Source organism: Mercenaria mercenaria, chromosome 1 (genome assembly GCF_021730395.1).
Source record: "Mercenaria mercenaria strain notata chromosome 1, MADL_Memer_1, whole genome shotgun sequence".
Classification (NCBI taxonomy): domain Eukaryota; kingdom Metazoa; phylum Mollusca; class Bivalvia; order Venerida; family Veneridae; genus Mercenaria; species Mercenaria mercenaria.
In genome coordinates, this window is record NC_069361.1 from 61,651,887 (window position 1) to 61,675,683 (window position 23,797).

Consider the following 23,797-nt stretch of genomic DNA (forward strand, 5'->3'; position numbering starts at 1 on the left):
CTCAACCAAATTGTTCAAATTGTACCCCTTGGGTGAAAAGAGGCCCTGCCCTGGGGGTCCCAAGTTTTATAAAGACTTATATAGGAAAAAGCTTTAAAAATCTTCTTGTCTGAAACCATACGACCTAGGCTTTTGATATTTGGTTTGATGCATTTTCTAGTAGTCCTCTACCAAAATTGTTCAAATTATGCCCCTGGGGTTAAAAGAGGCCCCACCCTGGGGTCTTATGTGAGTTATATAGGAAAAAATACTTAAAAATCTGATGCTTTTTCCAAGACTGTTTAATTATAATTATCTGATGACCCCATGTGATATGATGTCACTTGACTGTTACCTTGACCTACTGCTGACCTACTTTCTTGTTTTTTAAGATACAGCCTTGAAATTTTGATGACATACACAGTTTTGCACACAAATCATAAAACTGAATTTCATTGACCATGAATTTAACCTACTGACTTTCTTAATATTTTTTCATCAGTTTGACATTTGAAACATGTAGCTCATATTACTCAGGTGAGCGATCCAGGGTCATCATGACCCTCTTGTTAGCTCACCTGAGCCAAAGGCTCAGGGTGAGCTATTGTGATCGCTCACCGTCCACACTTTCCTTTAAACAACATCTCCTCCTAAACCATCAGGCCAATTTTGATGAAAGTTCACAGGGATGTTCCTTGGATTGTCTTCTTAAACAATTATTCAAAGAATTGAATTCCATATAGAACTCTGGTTGCCATGGCAACCGAAAGGAAAAACTTTAAAAATCTTCTTGTCCAAAACCACAGGTCATAGGGGTTTTATATTTGGTATGTAGCATCATCTAGTGGTCCTCTACCAAGTTGTTCAAATTATTCACCTAGGGTCAAATTTGGCCCCGCCCCGGGGGTCACATGGTTTACATAGACTTATTTAGGGAAAAAAGTTTGAAAATCTTCTTGTCCAGAACCACAAGGCATAGAGTCTCAATATTTGGCTTGTGACATCATCTAATGGTCCTCTTTTTTTAAATCTTCTTGTCTTATACTGCAAGGCCTAGGCTTTTTGTACCCCCTGACAACAAAGTTGTAAGGGGGGGTATACTGGTTTCTGATTGTCTGTCTGTCTGTCTGTCTGTCCGTCTGTCCGTAGAGGCAATCTTGTGCGCACCATCTCTCCTTATCCCCTTGACAGAATTTAATGAAACTTCACACAAGTGATCAGTACCAACAGTAGTTGTGCATGGGGCATGTTAGGTTCTTTTAAAAAAAAAAACTGCAGAGTTATGGGACTTTGTTTTTTTGTTACTATAATATATACATATACACAATCTTGTGCTCACCATCTCTCCTCATCCCCTTGACACAATTTAATGAAACTTCACACAAGTGATCAGTACCAACAGTAGTTGTGCATGGGGCATGTTAGGTTCTTTTAGAAAAAAAATTTGCAGAGTTATGGGACTTTGTTTTTTTTTTTGTTACTATACTATATACATAGACACAATCTTGTGCGCACCATCTCTCCTCATCTCCTTGACACAATTTAATGAAACTTCACACAAGTAATCAGTAACAACAGTAGTTGTGCATGGGGCATGTTAGGTTCTTTCAGAAAAAAAATTTGCAGAGTTATGGGACTTTGTTTTTTTTTGTTACTATACTATATACATAGACACAATCTTGTGCACACCATCTCTCCTCATCCCCTTGACACAATTTAATGAAACTTCACACGAGTGATCAGTAACAACAGTAGTGTGCATGGGGCATGTTAGGTTCTTTCAGCGACAAAAATTGCAGAGTTTTGGGACTTTGTTTCTTGTTAACATACTATGTACATACAGTCTGCATATGCAATCTTGTGCGTGCCTAATCTACCAAACCCTTGCACACAATTTAATGAAACTTCACACAAGTGATCAGTACCAACCCTAGTTGTGCATGGTGCATGTTACATTCTTTTAGATAAATATTCTGCATAGTTATGGGACTTTGTTTTTTGTTACTATACTATATACATACAGTCTATATATATACAGTCCACATAATTATGCAATCTTGTGTGCGTCAAATTGCAATGTACTGTGTCAGTGCATGCGGAGGGTACATTCATCACCTTTAGTGATAGCTCTAGTTATATTTGGCATGTTGCATTGCCTAGTGGTCCTCTACCAAGATTGTTCAAATTATGCCTCTGGGGTAAAAAGAGGCCCTGCCCTGGGAGTCCCATGTTTTACAAAGACTTACATAGGAAAAAACTTTTAAGAATCTTCTTGACTGAAAGCTTTTGATATTCAGTATGTAGTGATGATATCGGACAGCATAATGATAATCGATTAATCGGGTATAATCATAAGGCCTTCTGAGCGTTTATCGGAAAATAACACTGAACCTTCTGTAACTTATTAACCATTAAGTCACTTGACTAACTGTATTAGCATATATCTGGCAAGAGTAATTAATGTAATTTGTGTGTGAAGTTTTAGCCTTCTTGTATGCAGATATCAATGTGGCTAGTTAAAAAGTATCTTTTATTTATTGAGGTATAATGTGGCATATTTATATGATTTGCACCCAAACGTCTGTGGGACTATCAGGAGTCCCTGAGAAACTGACCATGCTGTCATACCTAAAACACCTCAAAAATACGCTATTTTTGTCACTATTTGTATATTTTATTATTGGTTCAAACTTCATTGCCCTCAAATTTTTATGCCCCCGGCATCTACTGATGCAGGAGGCATATAGTGATCGTCCTGTCCGTCCGTTTGTTTGTTCGTCTGTCCGTACGAGGTTAACCAAATGGGACCGTTTCGTCTAGCATCAATACCCCTTACTAGAATGACTTGATACTAATGCAGATGTAACCTGTGACCATTCCTCATCTTCAGATATCACCTGACCTTAGTTTGAACATGACCTCATATTGGACTTAGGTTGCTTTGTATCGACAAGGATGCCACCGGGGGTATCAAGCGTTTAGTGAACGCAGCTTCTTGTTTATATCTAATTTTCTAAACTTTATTTTTATAAAATTACACATGTACAGCTGTATATTAAAAATATCTAGAAGCACAATGCTGATTGAAATTATGAATTAAATCAAAATAAATAACGAAAGTGGGTGGGGTACCATTATTTGCGATCTTTACGGCATAATCGGCAAACGACACCCCCCAGTTTTTAATCCCCCGCCGTGGCGGAGGGATTATAGGAATGGTCTGCGTCCGTCCTCCCTTCCGTCCGTAACAAATTCGTGTCCGGTCCATATCTCCTAAACCCCTTGAAGGATTTTCATGAAACTTGGGTCAAATGATCACCTCATCAAGGCGATGTGCAGAACCCATGAGTCAGCCTTGTCAGTTCAAGGTCAAGGTCACAACTCAAGGTCAAAGGTTTGAGCCTGCCATTTTGTGTCCGCTCTATATCTCCTAAACCTCTTGAAGGAATTTTATAAAACTTGGGTCAAATGATCACCTCATCAAGACGATGTGCAGAACCCATGAGTCAGCCATGCCGGCTCAAGGTCAAGGTCACAACTCAAGGTCAAAGGTTTGAGCCTTCCATTTTGTGTCTGCTCTATATCTCTTAAACCCCTTGAAGGAATTTTATAAAACTTGGGTCAAATGATCACCTCATCAAGACGATGTGCAGAACTCATGAGTCAGTCATGCCGGCTCAAGGTCAAGGTCACAACTTAGGGTCAAAGGTTTGAACCTTCCATTTTGTGTCCGCTCTATATCTCCTAAACCCCTTGAAGGATTTTCATCAAACTTGGGTCAAACGATCACCTCATCAAGGTGATGTGCAGAACTTATGAGTCAGCCATGTCAGCTCAAGGTCAAGGTCACAACTGAAGGTCAAAGGTTTGAATCTTCCATTTCGTGTCCACTCTATATCTCCTAAACCCCTTGAAGGAATTTTATAAAACCTGGGTCAAATGATTACCTCATCAAGATGATGTGCAGAAATTATGAGTCAACCATGCCAGCTCAAGGTCAAGGTCACAACTAAGGGTCGAAGGTTTGAGCCTTCCATTTGGTGTCCACTCTGTATCTCCTGAACCCCTTGAAGGATTTTCATCAAACTTTTGTCAAATGATCACCTCATCAAGAACTCATGAGTCAGCCATGTCAACTCAAGGTCAAGGTCACAACTGAAGGTCAAAGGTTTCAGCTCTGTATCTCCTAAACCCCTTGAAGGATTTTCATGAAACTTTGGTCAAATGATCACCTCATTAAGACCTTGTGCAGAATTCATGAGTCAGCCGTGTCAGTTCAAGGTCAAGGTCACAGCTAAAATCAAAGGTTTTACCCTTTCACTTTCCATAGCAGTGGCGGGGGATTTAGCTGTCTTTCAGACTGCCTTGTTAATTTTATTTCACTGCTGCACCTTCACATATCTTGTGGAATCCAAACTACTTCCACACTGGTGGTATAGTCTTCCCTGTATAGGGTATATAGCTTTGATTGCTTTATTATTTTGATCGAATGCAGTATGCTTTGCCTCCGTTTTGAAGAGTGGAAAAGAAATGAAACTAAAGAGGAAATACCACCAAATAGATGCGTAACTCCCGAATAGGCTTTTAACTAGCCTAAGTGTCAAATAATCGATTATGCAAGTTCATAATCGATGTCGGCTACTTTGGCTCATTAAATGACCGACAATCGATTGTCAGCGACAATCGGAACATCACTTCTAGTGGCTCTATAACAAGATTGTTCAAATTATGCCCCTGGGGGGAAAAGAGGCCCGCCCCGAGGGTAATATAGTTTTTATATGAGTTATATAGGAAAAAATACTTCAAAAATTATCTGATCATATTTCCTAGACTGTTTAATTATAATTACCTTATGACCCCAAGTAATTAGGGGTCAGTTGGCTGTAACCTTGACCTACTGACCTACTTTCTTGTTTTTTAAGATACAGCCTTGAAATTTGGATGACATGTACAGTTCTGCACACCGATCTTAAAACTGACTCAGTGACCATGAATGTGACCTATTGACCTATACTTTCTTGTATTTTAAGATACAGCCTTGAAATTTGGATGACATGTACAGTTTTGCACACAGATCTTAAAACTGATTTTCAGTGACCTTGAATATGACCTTCTGACCTACTTTGTTGTTTTTTAAGATACAGCTTTGAAATTTGGATGACATGTACATTTTTGCATGCCGATCTTTTAAACAGGCTTTCATTGACCATCAGGGTGACCTACTGACCTACTTCCTTGTTTTCTAAGCTACAGCAAAAAGATTTGGACCACTTGTAATATGTTTTTTACAGATTTCAAAAGTAATCTTGCATTATCTTTACCTTGACCCACTCTCCTAATTTTCTTGTTTTAAAAGCTTTAGCTAAGAAATTTGTTCAAGCAAGCAACTCTACTCAGGTGAGCGATATATGCCCTCTTGTTTAAATTTTACCGTGTCTTTCCCCATAAACAGCATGCTCGGTAGAGTTGCTAGGTATCCTACTGGGTTGGTTACCGGGTCCTTCCCTAAACAAGTCTGAATGCAGCGATAATGATCCTGACTGAGTAGTCATTTTGAATGTGTTTCAATAACGAAAATTTGCCAGTTAAATACGCATATTGTTACTCAATCAAAAGTAGCAGATTTTTACTCCGTCAAACAGAAAAAATATTCCCTCCAAAATAATTGTTATGTTGGAAAACAGCTTTTTGATTTTATGTCTCCCACACCACTGTGGTGGGAGACATATTGATTTACTCTTGTCTGTGTGTGTGTGTGTGTCTGTCTGTCTGTCTGTCTGTCACTGTGTGTGTCGGTCTGTCATAAATCTTGTCCGCACTCTAAGTGGAACATTTCTCCTCTGGTCTTAACCAAATTTGAACAAAATGTGTTTGACAATAAGTCCTCGGCCAAGTTCAATAACAAACCAAATCAGCCCAGGCACTTTGGAATTATGGCCCTTGAATTACCGAAATACTGATGCCAGTAATACAGGTTTTGGTGCATTGTTGACTCAGATACATAATGGAGAAGAAATGCCAATCTAGATGATTAGGCAATTGTGGGAGACATGCGCTTTTTAGCTTACCTGAGCAATGCTCAGGTGAGTTATTGTGATCGCTGGATGTCTGTCATCTGTCAACATTTAGCTTGTGTATGCAATAGAGGCTGTATTTTTCAATTGATCTTCATGAAATTTGGTCAGAATGATTGCCTTGATGAAATCTAGGTCAAGTTTGAATATTGGTAATCTTGGGTCAAAAACTAGGTCACTAGGTCAAATCAAAGAAAAACCTTGTGTATGCAATAGTGGCTGCATGTTACACTGGATATTCATGATACTTGATCAGAATGTTTGTCTTGATGAAATCTAGGTGAAGTTCAAATACGGGTCATCGGGGGTCAAAAACTAGGTCACCCAGTAAAATCAAAGAAAAACTTTGTGAGTGCGATAGGGGCTACATTTTAGGCAGGATGTTCATGAATTTTGATTAAAATGTTTGCTTTAATGAAATCTAGGTCAGGTTCAAATATGGGTCATGTTGGGTCAAAAACTAGGTCACCTGGTCAAATCAAAGAATAACCTTGTGTATGCAATAGGGTCTGCATTTTTTCAGTGGATCTTTGTGAAATTTGATCAAAATGTTTGTCTTGATGAAAGCTAGTTAGAGTTCAAATATGGGTCATGTTGGGTCAAAAACTAGGTCACCTGGTCAAATCAAAGAAATATCTTGCCCATGCAAAAGGGGTCACATTTTACGCAGGATATTCATTAAATTTGATCAAAAATGTTTCTTTTGGTGCAGTCTAGGGCAGGTTCAGATATGGGTCATCTTGGATCAAGAACTAGGTCACCTGATCAAATGTAAAGAAATACCTTGTGTATGCATTAGGGGCTGCATTTTAGACTGGATATTCATTAAATGTTATCAGGCTGTTTGTCTGGGCGAAATCTATGTCAGGTTCAAATATGGGTCATCTTGGGTCAAAAACTAGGTCACCTGATCAAATGAAAGAAATAGCTTGTGGGCTGCACTTTAGACTGGATATTCATGAAATTTGATCCTGTCGATTGTTTTGGTGAAATCTAGGTCAGGTTCAAATATGGGTCATCTTTGGTCAAAAAATAGGTCAACCAGTCAAATCAAAGTAGTACCTTGTTCTAGCTGTTCTCAGGTGAGCAAGCTAGGACCATTTGGTCCTCTTGTTTCAAAAGCAGCTCTAGGTTACAACATTCTAAACAAATATAAGTCATATCAGTAGCTAGGATAAGAGTCTTTCAGTTTTTCTTTTTTGGGTAGGTACTATATCTACATAAGACAAGAAGAAACTGTATGAAACCATTGTTATGTAAATAAATTTTGCTTGGGTTTTTTTAGCTCACCTGTCACATAGTGACAAGGTGAGCTTTTGTGATCACCCTTCATCCGTCATCAGTCCGTGCGTCTATCCTTCAACAATTTCTTGTCTGCACGATAGTGGTTTCATTTATGATTTTATTTTAACCAAACTTGCACACAACTTGTATCACCATAAGATATCAGTCCCTTTCTTGAACTGGCCAGATCCCATTATGGGTTCCAGAGTTATGGCTCCTGAAAGGGCCAAAATTAGCTATTTTGAGCTTGTCTGCACAATAGCAGCTTTATTTATGATTTGATTTTTACCAAACTTAAACACAACTTGTATCACCATAAGATTTTGGTTCCTTCCTGGAACTGGTCAGATTCCATAATGGGTTCCAGAGTTATGGCCCCTGAAAGGCCCAAAATTAGCTATTTTGACCTTGTCTGCACAATAGCAGCTATATTTATGATTTGACTTTTACCAAACTTGCACACAACTTGTATCACAATAAGATCTTGGTTCCTTTCTGGAACTGGCAAGATTCCATTATGGGTTCTAGAGTTATGGCCCCTGAAGGGGTCAGAATTAGCTATTTTGACCTTGTCTGCACAATAGCAGCTTCATTTATGATTTGATTTTAACCAAACTTGCACAAAACTTGTGTCACCATAAGATCTTGGTTCCTTTCTTGAACTGGCCAGATCCCATAATGGGTTCCAGAGTTATGGCCCCTGAAAGGGCCAGAATTAGCTATTTTGACCTTGTCTCACAATAGCAGCTTCATTTATGATTTGAATTTAATCAAACTTGCACAAAACTTGTATCACCAAAAGATCTTGGTTCCATTCTTGAACCAGCCAGATCCCATAATGGGTTCCAGAGTTATGGCCCCTGAAATGGCCAAAATTGGCTATGTTGACCTTGTCTGCACAATTGCAGCTTCATTTATGATTTCATTTTAACCAAACTTGCACACAACTTGTATCACCAAAAGATCTCGCTTCTTTTTTATACACCCACAAGGACATATTATGTTATCGCCTCGGTGTCCGTCTGTCTGTCTGTGTGTTGGTTAGCAATTTCCCTTCCGCTCTGTAACTCTTGAACCCCTTGATGGATTTCAGAGAAACCTGACACAAATGTTCACTCATTGAAAGGATGTGCAGAGCCCATGTTTTGGATGGCTAAATTCAATGTCAAGGTCACACTTAGAGGTCAAAGGTCATATGACTTTGTTTTATGTGAATATTGCTCTGCATTTGCATTGCATTGCAGTGCTCTTGTTTTTATTTGGCAGATCCTTCTTTTGTTCACTTACAATATTTTTATTTATTACTTTCCTTTTATGTTACTATAAATAGCTTATTTAGTAACTTTTTCTATTATTGGCCGTAGGGAAAAACTGAGACCACTTTTCTGTGGTAGAACATGGATGGTACCTCCAATTTTTAGGTGTATTCTGACATATCTATACCTTGTAAGAATTTTTTCTTTTTATGCCCCCGAAGGGAGGCATATAGTTTTTGAACCGTCTGTCGGTCCGTCGGTCTGTCAGTCTGTCCGCAATTTTCGTGTCCGGTCCATATCTTTGTCATCGATGGATGGATTTTCAAATAACTTGGCATGAATGTGTACCACAGTAAGACGACGTGTCGCGCACAAGACCCAGGTCTGTAGCTCAAAGGTCAAGGTCACACTTAGACATTAAAGGATAGTGCATTGATGGGCGTGTCCGGTCCATATCTTTGTCATCGATGGATGGATTTTCAAATAACTTGGCATGAATGTGTACCACAGTAAGACGACGTGTCGCGCGCAAGACCCAGGTCCGTAGCTCAAAGGTCAAGGTCACACTTAGACTTTAAAGGATAGTGCATTGATGGGCGTGTCCGGTCCATATCTTTGTCATCGATGGATGGATTTTCAAATAACTTGGCATGAATGTGTACCACAGTAAGACGACGTGTCGCGCGCAAGACCCAGGTCGGTAGCTCAAAGGTCAAGGTCACACTTAGACGTTAAAGGATAGTGCATTGATGGGCGTGTCCAGTCCATATCTTTGTCATCCATGGATGGATTTTCAAATAACTTGGCATGAATGTGTGCCACAGTAAGATGACGTGTCGTGCGCAAGACCCAGGTCCGTAGCTCAAAGGTCAAGGTCACACTTAGACGTTAAAGGTCATTTTTCATGATAGTGCATTGATGGGCGTGTCAGGTCCATATCTTTGTCATTCATGCATGGATTTTAAAATAACTACGCATGAATGTGTGACACAGTAAGCAACGTGTCGCGCGCAAGACACAGCTCCGTAGATCAAAGGTCCTAAACTCTAACATCGGCCATAACTATTCATTCAAAGTGCCATCGGGGGCATGTGTCATCCTATGGAGACAGCTCTTGTTGTTTTTGGTTAAACCCCCCACTGCCATATAAAAGCCACAAGATGGTGCCGGGGCAGGTTTTTATATAAATTATGCATGTTTCACATCAGAGAGCCCATTTTCAAAATTTTAAATAAACCACTGAATAAAAAGTTATGAAAAATTGCATAAATACACATTGAAATATTCTTTATCAATTGGTGTTTTTATTTTTTAAAACAAAAAATGTTGAAGTATAGTTTCAAAAAATTATTTAAACCTAACTGCCAAAAATTTGAATTTGCCGGGAGGAGCTAATGAGGTTATGAACCCTAGAGGAACAGAGAATGTAAACAATTCCCATGTGGTTAATTTTATCAACAAACCTGATCATCAGAAGGCTTCCTATCAATGGAATTAACACCTAGCTAGAGTGCATTGCAAAACTTCTCCAGAAAGTAATTTTGAATTTTTAAACCAAATAGAATATCATAGTCATTTCTACAGTTATATTTTTATATGTCATATCATAAAAATGTTTTAAAGAAATAGGGAACTACTAATTACAGACCTACAGTGATAAATATAATTTCAAATAGCTTATCATTTTTATTAGTCCTTATCACAGCAGCACTTGCTAATTTGTGTGTATTGTTCTGCATCCCAGACTTAAAGTTTATTATTTCTACATTTATTGCTAGATTATCTCAATTAATGGACCAGCCAGCAATGACAGAATTTTAGTTAAATTAATGTTTGATTTTGAGTTTCATTGTTAAATTTACATAAACAAGATTAAAAATCAGGAATGCTAGTCTTGACTCAATTTTTCATAGGATTGATACTGATATGGATGCACAATATGGATAATAATAGTTTTTTACCATCAAAACATGCAAACTAGTTCAAATTTCTTCTTCAACTGACCATTGTTTACATTTGCCTGTGAATCATTTAAAGTGAGCTATTTTTAGCTAACAGACAGCCTAGAGTAGCGTTGTTATTTGATAGGCTCCTCCTACAAAACTTACTGCCAGGGTAGTAAAAGTTGGGGCTTTAAAGCAATGGTACTCAGGTGAGCGATATAGGGTCATCATGGCCCTCTTGTTCTGGTTTGTGACATGTTTGAAATTTACTCATCCGGGATGCTTCACTAGAGACGTGTATGGGCATTGCTTTATACCATATATTAGGATATGATATTTTGTTGTTATTGATATAGAAAGTAAGTCAGTAAGTTTTTAAGTAGTTTTGCCATTTTACTTGTTGTTTTTTCCAGTTGTACATTTGTGAGGAGAATACAGCAGCAACAGAATATGACTTTAAGAAAGCTCATGACCTGATGCAGTTCCTTGATACCGTCAGTATATTATACCTCGTTAACTGCAACTTCTACTTTATTTACTTGTTTATATTTCAGTTTTGTTTATAAGAAGATATGTATGTAGATGAAATATTATTGAAAATGTTCTGGGTCCCTTACTGGTTTCAACATCAGTTTCTGGGACTATGGGATTACTGTTTTCCATTATCCATCCATCATTCCATGTGTCTGTTAACAACTATCTCGTCCATAACTGTGTCATCCATCAAGGGATTTTAATTTTACTCTGCAGAAATGTTTCCCATAATTATGTCTCCCCAACTGGGGGAGACATTGTTTTTGCCCTGTCCGTCCGTACGTCACACTTCATTTCCGATCAATAACTGGAGAACCATTTGACCTAGAATCTTCAAGCTTCATAGGATGGCAGGGCTTATGGTGTAGACGACCCCTATTGCTTTTGGGGTCATTCCATCAAAGGTCAAGGTCACAGGGGCCTGAACAAGGAAAACCATTTCCGGTCTGTAACTTGAGAACCACTTGACCCAGAATGTTGAAACTTCATAGGATGATTGATTATGCAGAGGGGATGACCTCATTTGATTTTGGTGTCACTATTGGCGTCTTCAGGTGGAATTTTCTTGACATGAGAACATGTTCGTGGCGTTTTGGCACCTGTTCCGTTAGAAAAAAATCACGCTCGAACGCCAAGAACATGATCCGAGAACAACCTAGCGGGTCAAAATTTTACACCACCTTTTACGGGGAGCACCAGGAACATGGTTCAAGAACACTCAACAAAATGGCGGCGAAATGACTGTGCCCCAGTGAAATTGATTTATTTGTCTTTAAACTGTTAATTCTATCTTATTATTTGTGCAATAAAGCATTGCTAGATCTATGTTGTATGCTAATGAATCCCTTGGCCATTTGATGTTTTGCTAGTGTTTCTTGCAGCGAAATAATGGGCGCTGCCATCTTGAATGTTCTCGCTTGCACATTCTTGGCGTTTGTGCGGCTCAAATTAAGAACACAGTAATATCTCACACCAACACTCGAGTTATCAAGAGCATCCGCCCGAAGACAACCGCCTCGGAAGCCTAATGGTAGAGCGTCCGCTTCGAGTGCAGGAGGTCGTGGGTTCCATCCCCGGCTGCGTCATACCAAAGACGTAAAAAATGGTACTAGTAGCTTCCTCGCTTGGCGCTCAGCATTAAGAGGATACTGCTAGGACTGGTCAGCCCGGTTTCAGTATAATGTGACTGGGTGGGGTATCATGCCACGTGTCTACAGAGTGATATTCCAGTGAGGCAGCACTATGAAGTTGGGCATTATGCTCACTGCTACAAGTACATGGGTGAAAGTTTTCCGTATTATTATTATTATTATTATTATTATACCAGATTTATATAGCGCCCTTTTCATGATCAATATCACATTATGATGGAATTCCATATTTTGGACCTTCCAAAAGGTCATTTTTCCAAATCGTGTAAATCCGATGAGATTTTCGGTGGGGGGCGGGGGGGGGGGTATCAAATCAACTCGTCAACTAGTCATTGTTCCAGTGCGGTCGTCTATCAATGGCAAAATAATGACATTCATATTTTCCAGGATGCTAATAATAGTGCTGACTGCATCGTCCTTTTTCGTTAGGAATACCGTATTGTAACATTATTCGATAGCAGAAAATAACTGAACGCTGGCGATTTTTCATCCAAAAATAGACTGTAGATCGGTTATTTCCGCAGAAAAGACTGAAGATTCTATTTGAAATTTCCGTGTGTAACCGTTTGTAACCGATGGTTAACGAATCATTTCAGTACGTGTGATACTTTATGACCTCCTTTTACTACAACCAAAAACCTGTTCATTACTGTTAATCGGAGGCAGAAATTTCGAAGTTCACAATATTGAAGAAAATGACTGATCTGACCATCATGAAGTTTCTACCAACGGGTTAAAACACCAAGGAGATTGAGAAACAAGCCAAGAACAAAATTTAACGGCGATGGCACTTGTCCGAGTTAGATTCTGAGGGGTTGAAATGGTCTGATAGTGATAGATAGATATTTGCTGTGTTGCATATTGCACAAACGATTAATTACAAATCCAATGGAAAGAAAGGCATCAGACTTCACTGCTAGGACGCCGAACACCAGAAAAAAACACTCTAGTTGTGAAAACGGGGAATGAGGTGAGATGATTTTTCATTATCTGTTTATAAATGCTTAATCTATGAAAGAGGTACTTAACTCACAAGCATCCATGACAAGTATGCCTCAAATTCAAATAAAAATAAGGGTATTAAACATACCCCAAATGACTGAAACACATTCTTTAACATTGTTACCTGAACTTCGTACATTATTGTATCCTTAATTCAGGCAATTTTGGCATGGATGTGACCCCACCCTCTTCCTTTCTTCTGTCTTCTCCTTGCTTTACTGGCCATATACACTGTTGCTTGCTGGGACTAGTCTGTTAATTCTGAGTAAATATTAGTTTAACTTGCCCTGAACTGATGAGCCCAGCAGCAAAGTGTCAGTTTAAACCAAAGAAGCCAGTTTATTAGGGGAACTCGTGCCCAATTTTTAAAAAAAAATATATATATATATGGTGATCTATAAATTTGGGACTGTTCTTGATGTCTTTTATGGCTCTACTGTATAGTTTTGTATGTCATTTGTTTACTTTCAGGTTCTGCAGGGTTCTTCTAATGGTACTTAGAACACTGAATCTATGCAAGACAAGGTGGATAAACAACACGCCATAACCAGTGGCACATACGTAAACACATACAGCATTGCCAAAAGTTAGAAGGATGACCTAAAGAAAAATTTTAAAGGACAGATCTTATCACTGTATATCAGTGAGGCAACAAACAATAACAATAATAAGAATTTGAATGTAATCGCTTTGTATATTGTGAAATAGTGTGAAAATAATAAAATTAAATTTAATTTTTGAAAAATAAGGTCTTGAATTGTTGTTTGCAGAAGTCTCCAAAACTGAAATACAGAGGACTCTACTTATCAGGGAAAGCTTTGTACAGTACTTGGAAATTACTGTATTTCAGGAGCTTCCCCCTGGACCCCTAGCCAGGGCTTTGCCCTGGACCCACCGGGGGCCCTGTCGGCCCCCATGCCCCCAGATATTTTTAGCTCATCTGATTTTTTGAAAAAAAATGATGAGTTATTGTCATCACTTGAGCGGTTGTCGGCGTCTGCGTCGGCGTTGCCTGGTTAAGTTTTATGTTTAGGTCAGCTTTTCTCCTAAACTATCAAAGCTATTGCTTTGAAACTTGGAAGACTTGTTCACCATCATAAGCTGACCCTGTATAGCAAGAAACATAACTCCATCTTGCTTTTTGCAAGATTTATGGCCCCTTTTGTACTTAGAAAATATCAGATTTCTTGGTTAAGTTTTATGTTTAGGTCAACTTTTCTCCTAAACTATCAAAGCTATTGCTTTGAAACTTGGAATACTTGTTCACCATCATAAGCAGACCCTGTACATCAAGAAACATAACTCCATCTTGCTTTTTGCAAGAATTATTGCCCTTTTTGGACTTAGAAAATCAGTTTTCTTGGTTAAGTTTTATGTTTAGGTCAGCTTTTATCCTAAACTATCAAAGCTATTGCTTTAAAACTTGCAACACTTGTTCACCATCATAAGCTGACCCTGTACAGCAAGAAACATAACTCCATCCTGCTTTTTGCAAGATTTATGGCCCCTTTTGGACTTAGAAAATATCAGATTTCTTGGTTAAGTTTTATGTTTAGGTCAACTTTTTCTCTTAAACTATCAAAGCTATTGCTTTGAAACTTGCAACACTTGTTCACCATCATAAGCTGACCCTGTACAGCAAGCAACATAACTCCATCCTGCTTTTTGCAATAATTATTGCCCCTTTTGGACTTAGAAAATCATTTTCTTGGTTGAGTATTATGTTTAAGGCAACATTTCTCATAAACTATCAAAGCTATTGCTTTAAAACTTGCAACAGATTTTCACAATCATAAGTGGACACTGTACATCAAGAAACATAACTCTATCCTGCTTTTTGCAAGAATGATGGCCCTTTTTAGACTTAGAAAATCATGGGTAGGACAATATTTCTATTATACAAAAAAAATCAGATTAGCGTCAGCACCCGCAAGGCGGTGCTCTTGTTAGCTCACCTGTCACATAGTAGGGTGAGCTTTTGTGATCACCTGTCGTCCGTCCGTCCACAATTTCTTGTGAACAAGATAGAGACCACATTTTGCAAGCAATTTTTATCAAACTTATACAAAACTTGTATTGGCATGATATCTCAGTTCCTTTCGAAAACTGGCCAGATCCCATCATGGGTTCTAGAGTTATTGCCCCGTAAAGGGCCAGAATTTGCTATTTTTTTGCATCAACAATTTTTGTCTGCACAATAAGACAAGAAGAAACTGTATGAAACCATTGTTATGTAAATAAATTTTGCTTGGGTTTTTTTAGCTCACCTGTCACATAGTGACAAGGTGAGCTTTTGTGATCACCCTTCATCCGTCATCAGTCCGTGCGTCTATCCTTCAACAATTTCTTGTCTGCACGATATTGGTTTCATTTATGACTTTATTTTTAACAAACTTGCACACAACTTGTATCACCATAAGGTCTTGGTTCCTTTCTTGAACTGGCCAGATCCAATTATGGGTTCCAGAGTTATGGCCCCTGAAGGGCCAAAATTAGCTATTTTGACCTTGTCTGCACAATAGCAACTTCATTTATGATTTGATTTTTACCAAACTTGCGCACAACTTGTATCACCGTAAGATCTCGGTTCCTTTCTTGAACTGGCCAGCTTCCCTCGTGAGTTCCAGAGTTATGGCCCCTGAAAGGGCCAGAATTAGCTATTTTGACCTTGTCTGCACAATAGCGGCTTCATTTTTGATTTGAATTTAACCAGACTTGCACACAACTTGTAACACCGTAAGATCTTGGTTCCTTTCTTGAACTGGCCAGCTTCCCTCATGGGTTCCAGAGTTATGGCCCCTGAAAGGGCCAGAATTAGCTATTTTGACCTTGTCTGCACAATAGCGGCTTCATTTTTTATTTGAATTTAACCAAACTTGCACACAACTTGTATCACCAAAAGGTCTTGGTTCCTTTCTTGAACTGGTCAGATCCCATTATGGGTTCCAGAGTTATGGCCCCTGAAGGGCCAAAATTAGCTATTTTGACCTTGTCTGCACAATAGCAACTTCATTTATGATTTGATTTTTACCAAACTTGCGCACAACTTGTATCACCGTAAGATCTCGGTTCCTTTCTTGAACTGGCCAGCTTCCCTCATGGGTTCCAGAGTTATGGCCCCTGAAAGGGCCAGAATTAGCTATTTTGACCTTGTCTGCACAATAGCGGCTTCATTTATGATTTGAATTTAACCAAACTTGCACACAACTTGTAACACCATAAGATCTTGGTTCCTTTCTTGAACTGGCCAGCTTCCCTCATGGGTTCCAGAGTTATGGCCCCTGAAAGGGCCAGAATTAGCTATTTTGACCTTGTCTGCACAATAGCGGCTTCATTATTGTTTTTGCCCTTTCCGTCCGTCCGTACGTCACACTTCATTTCCGAGCAAATAACTGGAGAACCATTTGACCTAGAACCTTCAAACTTCATAGGGTTGTAGGGCTGCTGGAGTAGACGACCCCTATTGTTTTTGGGGTCACTCTGTCAAAGGTCAAGGTCACAGGGGCCTGAACATTGAAAACCATTTCCAATCAATAACTAGAGAACCACTTGACCCAGAATGTTGAAATGTCATAGGATGATTGGTCATGAAGAGTAGATGACCCCTATTGATTTTGGGGTCACTCCGTCAAAGGTCAAGGACACAGGGGCCTGAACATTGAAAACCATTTCCAATTAATAACTAGAGAACCACTTGACCCAGAATGTTGAAACTTCATAGGATGATTGGTCATGAAGAGTAGATGACCCCTATTGATTTTGGGGTCACTCCATCAAAGGTCAAGGTCACAGGGGCCTGAACATGGAAAACCATTTCCGATCAATAACTAGAGAACCACTTGACCCAGAATGTTGAAACTTCATAGGATAATTGTACATGCAAAGTAGATGACCCCTATCGACTTTGGGGTCACTCCATTAAAGGTCAAGGTCACAGGGGCCTGAACATTGAAAACCATTTCCGGTCAGTAACTTGAGAACCACTTGACCCAGAATGTTGAAACTTAATAGGATGATTGCTCATGCAGAGTAGATGACCCCTAATGATTTTGGGGTCACTCTGTGAAAGGTCAAGGTCACAGGGGCCTGAACATTGAAAACCATTTCCGGTCAGTAAGTTGAGAACCACTTGACCCAGAATGATGAAACTTCATATGATGATTTGTCATGCAGAGTAGATGACCCCTAACGATTTTAGGGTCACTCTGTTAAAGGTCAAGGCCACAGGGGCCTGAACATGGAAAACCATTTCCAATCAATAACTTGAGAACCTCTCGACCCAGAATGTTGAAACTTCATAGGATGATTGTTCATGCAGAGTAAATGACCCCTATTGTTTTTGGGGTCACTCCGTTAAAGGTCAAGGTCACAGAGGCCTGAACATTGATAACCAGTTCCGATCAATAACTTGAGAACCACTTGACCCAGAATGTTGAAACTTCATAGGATGATTGAACATGCAGAGTAGATGACCCCTATTGATTTTGGGGTCAGTCTATTAAAGGTCAAGGTCACAGTGGCCTGTTCATGTAAAATCATTTTTTGGAAATAACTTGAGAACCACTTGACCTACAATGTTGAAACTTAATAGGATGATTGGACATGCAGAGTAGATGACCCCTATTTATTTTGAGGTCACTTGATCAAAGGTCAAGGTCACAGGAACCAGAACAGTGACTTGAGAACCACTAGGCCAAGAGTGTTGAAATTTAGCGGGATGACTGGACATGCCAAGTAGATGATCCCTATTGCAGCCAACCATCAGTGTCTATTTGACTTTCGCTCCTGACCCCTATTGACTTCTTGCCTATAGGACTTTGCTTTGGGGGAGACATGCGCTTTTTTACAAAAGCATTTTCTAGTTTTTGATTTGTATTTAACCAAACTTGCACACAACTTGTATCACCATAAGATCTTGGTTCCTTTCTTGAACTGGCCAAATTCCATTATGGTTCGAAACTGGGTCACGTGCCATCAAAAAATAGGTCAGTAGGTCAAATAATAGAAAAACATTGTGACCTCTCTAGAGGCAATATTTTTCATGGGATCTGTATGAAAGTTGGTCTGAATGTTCGTCTTGATGATATCTAGGTCAAGTTCAAAACTGGGTCACGTGCGATCAAAAATTAGGTCAGTAGGTCTAAAAATAGAAAAACCTTGTGACCTCCCTAGAGGCCATATTTTTAATGGATCTTCATGAAAATTAGTCAGAATGTTCTCCTTGATGATATCTAGGTCAGGTTCGAAACTGGATCACGTGCTATCAACAACTAGGTCAGTAGGTCAAATAATAAAAAAAAACCTTGTGACCTCTCTAGAGGCCATATTTTTCACGGGATCTTTATGAAATTTGGTCAGAATGTTCCGCTTGATGATATCTAGGTAAAGTTCGAAACTGGGTCACGTGGGGTCAAAAACTAGGTCAGTAGGTCTAAAAATAGAAAAACTTGTGACCTCCCTTGAGGCCATATTTTTCAATGGATCTTCATGAAAATTGGTCATAATGTTCATCTTGATGATATCTAGGCCATGTTTGAAAGTGGGTCACATGCGGTCAAAAACTAGGTCAGTAGGTCTAAAAATAGAAAAACCTTGTGACCTCCCTAGAGGCCATATTTTTATATGGATATTCATGAAAATTAGTCAGAATGTTCATCTTGATGATATCTAGGTCAAATCCGAAACTGGGTCACATTCTTTTAAAAACTAGGTCAGTAGGTCTAAAAATAGAAAAACTTTGTGACCTCTCTAGAGGCCATATTTTTCAATGGATCGTCATGAAAATTAGTCAGAAAGTTCACCTTGATGATATCTAGGTCAAGTTCGAAACTGGGTCACGTGCGGTCCAAAACTAGGTCATTGGGTCTAAAAATAGAAAAACCTTGTGACCTCTCTAGAGGCCAATTTTTCCATGGATCTTCATGAAAGTTGGTCTGAATATTACTTTGATGATATCTAGGTCAAGTTCGAACGTGGGTCACTGCGTCAAAAACTAGGTCATAGGTCTAAAAATAGAAAAACCTTGTGACCTCTCTAGAGACCATATTTTTCAATGGATCTTCATGAAAATTAGTCAGAATGTTCACCTTGATGATATCTGGTCAGTTCGAAAGTGGATGACGTGTGTCAAAACTAGGTCATTAGGTCTAATAAATAAAAAACCTTGTGACCTCTCTAGAGGCCATATTTTCACGGATCTTCATGAAAATTGGTCAGAATGTTCCCTTGATGATATCTAGGTAAAGTTCGAAACTGGGTCAGTGCGTTCAAAACTAGGTCATTAGGTCAAAATAGAAAAACTTGTGACCTCTCAGAGGCCATATTTTCAATGGATCTTCATGAAACTTGGTCATAATGTTTTATTGATATCTAGGTCATGTTGAAATGGGTCACATGAGTCAAAAACTAGGTCAGTATGTCTAAAAATAGAAAAAACGGACGACATAATAGGATTTCATAAATAGCGGTTTCATCTTGGGAACAGGTACAATCCGAAACATGTCACTTTTTTAATGGCTGGCTAAAGCTTTTAATCAAAAAGTATACTTTGTTGACCTTTGTTATAGCTCATATTTTTTGGAATATAAAATTAGTTCAGATTCACTCTTGTGATATCTGGTGCGTTCGAAATGTAGGTCACGTTGCTCCAAAACAAAGCTATTGCTTTTAAATTGAAACTTACCTTAGTGACCCTCTTAGCAGCCATACTATTTGCTTTTTCAAGAAATGGTCCTGTATGTACTTAGAATATCAGGTCATGTTACGATAGTGGTAAACATTTCGTCTAAACTATCAATTATCTTAAAACTTAGGAAAACTTTTTACCTCTAGAGACCTTATATTCAAGAAATCTCCATGCATTTGTCAGAATGTATCCCCTTTTGGATGAATATCTTGTCATTCGGTAAGTTTAGTGGTACTTTTCTCCAAACAATCAGGTATTAGCTTTAAAAATGAAACACTTGTGACCTCTTAGAGCCTACTTTGTACATGAGATCTCATAAAATTTTCAGAATGTTCCCTTTGGATTAGAAATTAGTCAGTTCAATGGTCATTTAGTTGGGCCTTTCTAAACCAGGTCATTGGTGCAAACACTGTAAATAACTGTGACCTCTCAAGAGCCATACTTCAATGGATCTTTCATGAAAGCTTGGTTCAGAATATTTTATTGATATCTAGGTCTTAAGTTCAAACTGTTCACATGAGACTCAAATCTAGGTTACTATGCAAATTACATCAAAAAAACGACGTCATACTCAGTCAAACGGGTCATGTATCCGTGAGCAATTGCAAGAATCATGGTCTCTTTTTAGACTTAGAATCATGGTGGAAATAGTTTATATCAAAAAAAATGTATAGCGTTGCACCTAAGCGTTGTTCATTTTATGTTATAAAGCAAGCCATATTAAATATTAGTACACTTTTTGTCCAACAGGAGGATCCAGCCATCGATTATGAAACTGTAAGAAACAGTATATGGTGTAAAGCCATTCTTAGAGACAAAGCAATGTAAGTATACCTTTTGAATTCCTGATTGCAAGTCCACAGCTACCATTCAATGATTCAGTTTTACAAAGACTTGAAAGCAAATGATGTCAAAATAGCTGAAATTTACATCAGAAAATACTAGATGTTGTTAATATTCAAGAAAATTTTATTACCACCCTTTTAGTTTTGCAGACTGATAGTAATATGACTGAGTTTTAGCTTGACTATACCAAGTATGAAGAGCTGTCCTACTCGATCTGGCATCGGAGTCAGCGTCATTCTGCATCCACACCTTGGTTAAAGTTTTGATGTACTTTCCTTTTATCTCTGTAATAATGTCTCCCCCCTATTGTTTTTGCCCTGTCTGTCCGTACGTCACACTTCATTTCCTATCAGTAACTGGAGAACCATTTGACCTAGAACCTTCAATGTTCATAGGGTGGTAAGGCTGCTGGAGTAGACGACCCCTATTGTTTTTGGGGTCACTCCAGCAAAGGTCAAGGTCACAGGGGCCTGAACATTGAAAACCATTTCTGATCAATAACTTGAGAACCACTTGACCCAGAATGTTGAAACTTCATAGGATGATTGGTCATGCAAAGTAGATGGCCCCTATTGATTTTAGGGTCACTCTATTAAAGGTCAAGGTCACAGGAGCCTGAACACCGTTTCTGGTCAGTAACTTGAGAACCACTTGACCCAGAATGTTGAAACTAAGTTGAAACTTCATAGGATGATTAAACACGCAGAGTAGATGACCCCTATTGATTTTTGGTTCACTCTATTAAAGGTCAAGGTCACAGGGACCTGGTCATGTAAAACCATTTCCAGACCGGAACTTGAGAACCACTTGACTCAGAATGTTGAAACTTCATAGGATGATTGGACGTACAGAGTAGATGACCTCTATTGATTTTGGGGTCAGTCTATTAAAGGTCAAGGTTACAGCGGACAGAAAATGGAAATCCATTTCTGGTCAATAACTTGGGAACCATTTGACCTAGAACCTTCAAACTTCATGGGGTGATAGGACTTACAGAATAGATGCATGGCCCCTATTGTTTTTGGGATCACTCCATCAAAGGTCAAGGTCACAGGGGGCTGAACATAGAAAACTGTTTCCAATCAATAACTTGAGAACCACTTGACCCAGAATGTTGAAACTTAATAGGGTAATTGGACATGCAGAGTAGATGACCTCTATTGATTTTGGGGTCATTTAGTCAAAGGTCAAGGTCACAGGAGGCGTAACAGTTATTTGAGAACCACTAGGCCTAGAATGTTTAAACTTAGCGGGATGATTGGACATGCCAGGTAGATGATCCCTTGCAGCCAACCATCAATGTCTCTTTGACTTGTCCCCTATCGACTTATTGCCTGTATGACTATGCATTGGGGGAGACATTCGCTTTTTTACAAAAGCATCTTCTAGTTACTTGATGGATTTGTTTCAAACTTAAAATAGTTCATTATCACCCACATCATACAGCATCGCATCAATATTTCATTAATTTTTTACTTAAAATTTCAGGTTAAAGCCTTGGTAAATGGATTTGATTCAAACTTTAAAAAATTGTTCCACATCATCACCCACATCATATGACACAAGGTCCATAACTCTGGCACCAAATTTTCATGAATTATGCCCCCTTTTTAAGCTCGACTTTTCAAAGAAAAAGTAGAGCTATTGCACTCGCCCCGGCGTCGCCATCACCGTTGGTTAAAGTTTTTGATAAAGTCAAATATCTCTATTACTATCAAACCTACTGACTTGAAACTTAAAATAATTATTAACTATCAAAGTCTACACCAGGAGAAACAATCCCCATAACTCTGTTTTGAATTTTGACAGAATTATGCCCCCTTTTAACTTAGAATTTTGGTTAAAGTTTTTGATGAAGTCAAATATCTCTGTTACTATCAAAATTTTGGTTTGAAACTTAAAATACTTATTTACCATCAAACTCTACACCAGGAGGAACAATACCCATAACTCTGATTTTAATTTTGACAGAATTATGCCCCTTTTTAACTTAGATTTTTTTTGTTATAATTTTTGATAAAGTCAAATATCTCTGTTACTATTAAAGCTTTTGACTTGATACTCAAAACAGTTAGTTACTATCAAAGTCTACACCAGGAGACACAATTCCCATAACTCTGATTTGAATTTTGACAGAGTTATGTCCCTTTTTAACTTGGATTTTTTTTTACTTGCAAAGCTCTTATTCAGAGTCAAGCACTGAGAAAAGTCGAGCGCGTTGTCTTACGGACAGCTCTTGTTAGCTCACCTGTCACACAGTGACAGAGTGAGCTTTTGTGATCGCAATTTTGTCCGTCGTTCGTTCACAATTTTTTGTGAACACAATAGAGACCACATTTTGCAATCAATTTTAATCAAACTTGCACACAACTTGTATTGGCATAATATCTCGGTTCCTTTTGAAAACTGGCGAGGTCCCTTAATGGGTTCCAGAGTTATGGCCCCATAAAGGGCCAAAATTTGCTATTTTTGGCTTGTGAACACTATAGAGACCACATTTTGCAATCAACTGTAATCAAACTTGCACACAACTTGTATTGGCATAATATCTCGGTTCCTTTTGAAAACTGGCCAGATCCCATCATGGGTTCCAGAGTTATGGCCCCTTAAAGGGCCAAAATTTGCTATTTTGGCTTTTGCAGCCATATAGAGACTTCATGTATGGTTTGATTTGATACAAATTTGCAAAATATCTTCAACAACAATAAATCTTGGATTCCTTGATGAATCTGTCAGATCCAATCATAGGTTCCATATTTACGGCCCCTGATTGACCTATAAAAGAGACAAAATTTGTTAATTTTTACCTTGTGAACACCATAGAAGTGACATTTTTTATTTGATTTTAACCACACTTATACACAGTTTAAGTCACAATAAGATCTCAATTCCTTTCGAAAACCTGCCAGATTCCTTCATAGGTTCTGGAGTTACTGCCCCTGAAAGGTGCAGAATTTTCTAGTTTGGCCCTTTCAGCCATATAGAAGTTTCATTTATGCTTTGATTTGATACAAACTTGCAAAGAATTATTATCTTGATGATT

At 38.6% G+C, this 23,797-nt stretch overlaps 1 protein-coding gene across 1 annotated transcript in view; it reads left to right on the forward strand.

Moving 5' to 3' along the window:
• LOC123566185 (nuclear pore complex protein Nup133-like) overlaps window positions 1–23,797 on the forward strand; it is a 420,170-nt gene that overhangs the window by 388,499 nt on the left and 7,874 nt on the right. Inside the window, exons 31-32 of the mRNA XM_053549042.1 lie at window positions 10,950–11,030; window positions 20,659–20,732. Coding sequence (XP_053405017.1) covers window positions 10,950–11,030; window positions 20,659–20,732 — 155 coding nt within the window. The remainder of the gene's footprint in view (window positions 1–10,949; window positions 11,031–20,658; window positions 20,733–23,797) is intronic.